The sequence below is a fragment of the Dasypus novemcinctus genome, chromosome 7 (genome assembly GCF_030445035.2).
Source record: "Dasypus novemcinctus isolate mDasNov1 chromosome 7, mDasNov1.1.hap2, whole genome shotgun sequence".
Lineage (NCBI taxonomy): Eukaryota > Metazoa > Chordata > Mammalia > Cingulata > Dasypodidae > Dasypus > Dasypus novemcinctus.
The window spans coordinates 64824971-64830970 of record NC_080679.1 but is presented as its reverse complement, the minus strand read 5'-3'; the positions used below and the strand labels follow the sequence as shown (position 1 = coordinate 64830970).

Here is a 6000-nt window from a genome sequence, read left to right as displayed (position 1 = left end):
GACTGGCCCAAGTATTACTCTATAATGAGGAGTATCATCCTCCTCCGTGTCCATGTGTTTCGTGGGAACTTCTTTCCTGCATTTCATTCATTTCTGCATCAGCCTCAATAATCCACAAGTCCTTTCCTTTTGAACTGGATAAGTTTCTCTGAGCACATCTTTTTCTTTTTCATAGAGCAATTCCTTGAAGTCTCAACATCCACAATCAAAATAGACAAATGAAGAATGTTGTTTGCATTTTACCCAAACAGTTTTGGTTGTCTTTCAATATCACATTGAATCCCTATCATAAGGAAATGATTTAAGAAAGAAAAGCAGGGGAAGTAGGTGAAACAGAAGGATTTTCTTTCTAGATTATGGTGGGTCCTGGTGGTGGGAGGGATAAGGGAAACAATCAAAGAACAAGAAATCAGAGTTCCCAATGGAGAGTAGTCCTTCTGGTTTTATTTGTAGTAACCATCAACTTTTAATTTCAACTTTCAACTTTCCTCCATCATGTTACATACTATTAAATCCATAATGTTATCCAAAATCCTAGGAGAAACAGAAACTTAGAGGGGAAATACCATTTCCCCTACTTTGAATCATATTTTATTTGTTTGTTTTTTAAGGAGGTACAGGGGATCAAACCCAGGGCCTTATATATGGGAAGCAGGCAGTCAACCACTGGAGCAACATCTGCTCCCTGAATCATCCATGCTAAGAGAGTCACTTTAATTTTTCATTCACCTTCCTATATTTTATGAAAAACATTCCATTGAAATTTTGATTTGATAGGTGAAGACAACTGAAGAGTTAAAGTGACAATATTTTGTGTCAGAGTTGGCTTTTGGTAGACCCCGGCCTCAGAAAAAATATATTAGTAACTGCCACATGCATGGTGCCATGATTTTTTACAATGTCTAGATGCTTTTCTCCTTTTTGTCGGCCCTTGCAGTGGGGGGAAACATGTAACTCAGGAAATAATAATAAGCAGCTCTGAGGTCCAGCCCTGCTACTTACATAACCCTGAAGTTCTAAAACCTCAATTTCTTCTTCTATGAAATGGGAATAACAGTATTTACTTTACAGATTTTCAAGGATTAAGTGAGGTAATACATGTACAAATGTTTTATACAGAGTACTAGCGATTGTTAGACCTTACCCAAAAGGCAATTATCAAAAGGTATAACTAAACTGACTTTGTTATTAATACAACTGGGAACCATATTTTAAAAGTCTAAGGGGGGAAGCGGACTTGGCCCAGTGGTTAGGGTGTTCGTCTACCACATGGGAGGTCTGCGGTTCAAACCCCGGGCCTCCTTGACCCGTGTGGAGCTGGCCCATGAGCAGTGCTGATGCGCGCAAGGAGTGCCCTGCCACGCAGGGGTGTCCCCCACGTAGGGGAGCCCCACGTGCAAGGAGTGCACCCCACAAGGAGAGCCACCCAGTGCTAAAGAAAGTTCAGCCTGCCCAGGGATGGCGTCGCACACACAGAGAACTGACACAACAAGATGATGCAACAAAAAGAAACACAGATTCCCGTGCTGCTGACAACAACAGAAGCAGACGAGGATGACGCAGCAAATAGACACAGAGAACAGAGAACCGGGGTGGGGGTGGGGGGAGAAATAAATAAATAAATAAATCTTAAAAAAAAAAAAAGTCTAAGGGTTGGATTTCAATAACCTAGTGTTGGAAATCTCTGCTTTACTTAATTTCTACCTTCTTGAACATTTGTGTATATGAAAATATATTAAAAATTCATAATGCTAAATAAATTCCAATTTTGAAATATTTATGTTTAATAATTTGACTTGTTGAAATATAATAGCAAATAATTTCTTGCAGAAGGCAATAAGTAGTGCTATTTACTCACAGGGATTGTAACTTTTGTATTCATCTTCTTTAATATATAACAGATGTGGAAAGACATAGGTTTGTTCCACCCCACGACCAAATGCTAAGTGCAACATATGGCATCGAATCAGATTTCACTCTGTATGAAACACAATAAAATACTCACGTGTCAATGAACAAGAGAATCCAAGTTTGCTGTTTTATTTTTTGTCAGATTATTTAGCATTTTTGTTATTGTGCTTTTTGGCTAAGAAAATTAAAATCCTGAAGGTAAACAAAATTTTCCAAAGAAATTTTAAAATTAATTTTATAGATTCCAAAGTTACTAAAAAGGATGCATTATGTGTGGCTTTGAGAGTTAATACTTGACAGAAAAACCTATAAAATACTAGTGAGTTGTATTTGTATTACAACTACTAAAGAGTAGAAATGGTTTGGCAGTCTGATTAGAAATGTACCATCATCATAAAATCATATCATTCCCCAGAAGAGGTCTGCACATAGTTTATTAATGCAAGATATTACGACTATCAATTGAAAACCAAATGTGCTTTATTCATGGACCTTATGCCACTAGAAATTTAAATATAATGACAAAAGCCTAATACAGGTGAGCAAAATGAAACATAGCCAGTACAGATCATTAAACCAGGAGGTAGTAATCACACTGTAGAATCTAAGAATCTGGCCCTCTTTTGCTTGTAAATAATATCATTTTATTTTAGTATAAATTGTGTCAAACTTCAACACAGAAAATAAATATACCAACCCCCATCCCCCTCAAAAAAAAAAGAAAGAAATCTCCAGGGTCAGGAAACATCTGTGGTTTCCATTATATATGAAACCATTTAATCATTTTAAATTGCTCTTACAATGCTTTGGAAGAGTTGATAACATTTTGTGGACTTGAAATACCAGTTACTTTAAATCTCCTGTAGTCAATTCTTGCCCTTATTATTAAAGTTAAGATGAAAAAGGAATGAGAAAATATGTTAAAAGCACAACCACACAGAACTTCTTTCAAGTCCTCCATCCTCAAAGCTCAGTTGAATTATAAACAGTGGGAAGAGAGACCTGACATGAAGTTCCTCTCATGTGGCATTTCATTTCTACCCTGTGACACCCAAACTCACCTTCTTTAAGGCTACAGTATCAGCACTAAAAAGAGATGTCCCTGTCCTAGGCTTCAGAGAATAATGCCACATGACTAGAGTGCAAAATTAACTGAAAGCAGTCATGTGGTGGCCCCAAAGACTAAGCAGTGCTCATGTGGGCAAAGATAGGATCTTGTTCTTCTGGGATTGGGGAAATGGTTGGGGTTTGGGGTTCAATCAGAAGGTGGGAACATTCTCTTAATTCCAAAAGAAAGAATTTAGATGAATCACTGCACAATTTAAGAAAGTTTTGTGCAGGAATGAATTCCATTCTGCATGACTATCCTTGTAAAAGGAAACGCAGTGCCATTTTGCTTCATACATGTTTTATTTTCAGTATTCCATAGCTTAGAAGTTTGGTTCTACTAATATTACACACATAAATTGAAGAAAGTGGGCTTTGCAAATGATTGGCACAAGCTCAAAATAATCCTGCTGGAGGAAGGAAATAAAAGCGTCACTTGTTTCCCATGATCCCTGGGGAATCACATCAAGTTTGGGTAATCAGTGTACATTTGGTTCAGAAGTCAGAATGACCTCTCTCCTCACACCTATAATTCCTTTTATTAGACATTTTGCTAAGCACTGAACAAGCACAATTCCAAATGATAAAGTGCAGGCCAGTGCACAGGCTTGGTATTTACAAGTATACAAATATAGACATACACACATTAAAAAAATAACAAAAAAAAACTTGCACATATCATTGTCCTGCAAACTATGCAAAACAGAGCTATGTACCTTTTAAAATAACACCATGGTACACATGCATGCATACGTTCTTTTCCAGGTTAATGCAGCAAGTCAGATTATTCCAAAAAAATGGGGCAAGGTGGGGAAAAGACTTATGCCAATGGGTTTATTTAAAAGGAAGCAAATTAAACAGAGCTATGCCAATAACAGCAGATGTCTAGTTATAATTCACTTCCCTAATGCCGATTAATATATTCATGAACAGGTCAAATGTATTGCCCAAAGAAAAATGCGACTGTTAACACCCCAACAGCTACTGGTTTCATTTGGGCTTCTCGGTCAGGCAAAATGTTCTTTCCCCAGTTCCTAACACTATTTATTTTGCTTCCTGCCAATCTTGCAAATCATTCATCTTGTGTGTCATTTCCTCATAAATGCTTCCCGGTGCTTGATTGCTTCGCCTATGTGGCATTTGGTTTCAAACTGCCATTTTACCTTTATAAACATTTAGAACTTCCTAAGCATGAGGAGAATGCCCTAAGGCATAGGAAATTGAGGCATAATTAGATCAACAAATATGTTTTGCAGCATATCTAGCTTTCTGTGTTAACAGATATCTCTCTCTGCATCCAATATTGCATTCCCAATCTGTGTACAGACAGTAAATTAACATCTGGGAACTCCAGCAAAGAGGCCCTGGTACAAACATGTTTAATTTATTATTATTGCAAAAGAGCAGTTTTTTCCAGGATTAGTAAAATAAGAAATATATATTTAAGGATCTCCAACCAGACTACAAAAAGAGGAGGTTGGGGAGTGGGGAGGAAAGAGAAAAGCAGAAAACAGAAAAGAAGATATAAGTAGTATCAGTTACCACATGATTTTTTCAGTAAACAATAGAATATGATGTGCAATAGTGCAATTTTCCTTTGCTAGTCCAGCAATGCAAGTCTTAATAGGAAGTCCACTGATCTTACTTTTTACATTTCAGGATTTAGTTGCGAGCTTGCCGGGGGTTAGAGGTCCTGCCAGACTTCTGACTTTGAGTGGATTCAGTATGGCTAGAGTCACTTTTACTCATTCCAAGATGACGGAGCTTCATATCCCAACGCTGTGAAATTTGAAACAGAAAATGTTCATATGCACATATCACCAGGACCATCACTTTTGTATTATGCTAACAGCTGAGTAAGACTGCAAAGTCATATCCCTAAAGCATATCTTACTACCTTTTCCAAAAATAGAAAACCCATATCCTGGACAAATAACAAAATGGATGCTATATGAACATAGTTCTCAGTCCATGGTTAGTAGCAATGCTCCAATACGTGTTCATCAATTGTAACAAATGCACCACACCAACGAAGGATGTTGTTAGTGTGGGAAAGTGTGGAAAGGGGAGGGAGTAGGGCATACGGGACTCTCTTATATTTTTTATGTAACATTTATATAATCTAAAGCTTCTTTAAAATAAAAAAAATAATAATTATAAGAAAGTAATAGGGGAGCAGATGTGACTCAAGTGGCTGAGCACCTGCTTCACACATGGGAGGTCCCAGATTCGGTTCCCCAGTGCCTCCTAAAAATGACACAAAACAAAAAAACAACAAGCAAACAAGTGCAAAAACCAACTCAGGGGAGCCAATGTGGCTCAGTGTTTGAATGCTGGTTTGTCACATATGAGGTCCCGGCTTCAATCCCAGGCCCTGATACCTAAAAAAAAAAAGAAAGAAAGAAAAGAAAGGGAAGGAAGGCAGGAAGGCAGGAAGGCAGGAAGGCAGGAAGGCAGGAAGGCAGGAAGGCAGGAAGGAAGTATGGAAGGAAGGAAGGATAGAGGGAGGGAGGAGGGAGGGAAGGAGAGAAAAGAAAAAGAAAAAAAAGCAATAGCTAAAGTTGGGCATCCATAATATAGTTCAGTAATACTTTCCAATCAAATGAACATAGAAATCACCCGAGGGGCTAGTCAAACTGTAGGTTATGATCTGTAGTTCTGGGTTGGGGCCCCAGATTTTAATTCCTAACAAGCTCCGAGGTGATGCTAAAATTGCTGGTCCAGGGGCCACACTTTGAGTTCAAGGAGCTAATATCCAAAATCCTAATACCAGCATTTCCTATGCAACGTTTCTTGCACTTAACAATTCTCATTTTCATCATTTCTCATATTTGAATTAAGGATAGAAACTACTTTTAAAACTATCTTGAAGATTAACTGACAAGCGTATAAAGTACTTAGCTCATAATCAATATTAGCTATTGTAATTTTTTCTTATTGACAGTAACAATTCTTTCTTCATTTTAGCACACTCTATCCACA

General features: G+C 37.7%; 1 protein-coding gene across 1 annotated transcript in view; it reads right to left on the bottom strand.

Annotated features, from left to right (window-relative positions):
• Positions 1-2373: 2373 nt before the first annotated feature.
• Positions 2374-6000, bottom strand: part of FRZB (frizzled related protein) — a 42388-nt gene continuing 38761 nt past the window's right edge. Inside the window, exon 6 of the mRNA XM_004476887.4 lies at positions 2374-4797. Coding sequence (XP_004476944.1) covers positions 4681-4797 — 117 coding nt within the window. The 3' untranslated portion in view covers positions 2374-4680. The remainder of the gene's footprint in view (positions 4798-6000) is intronic.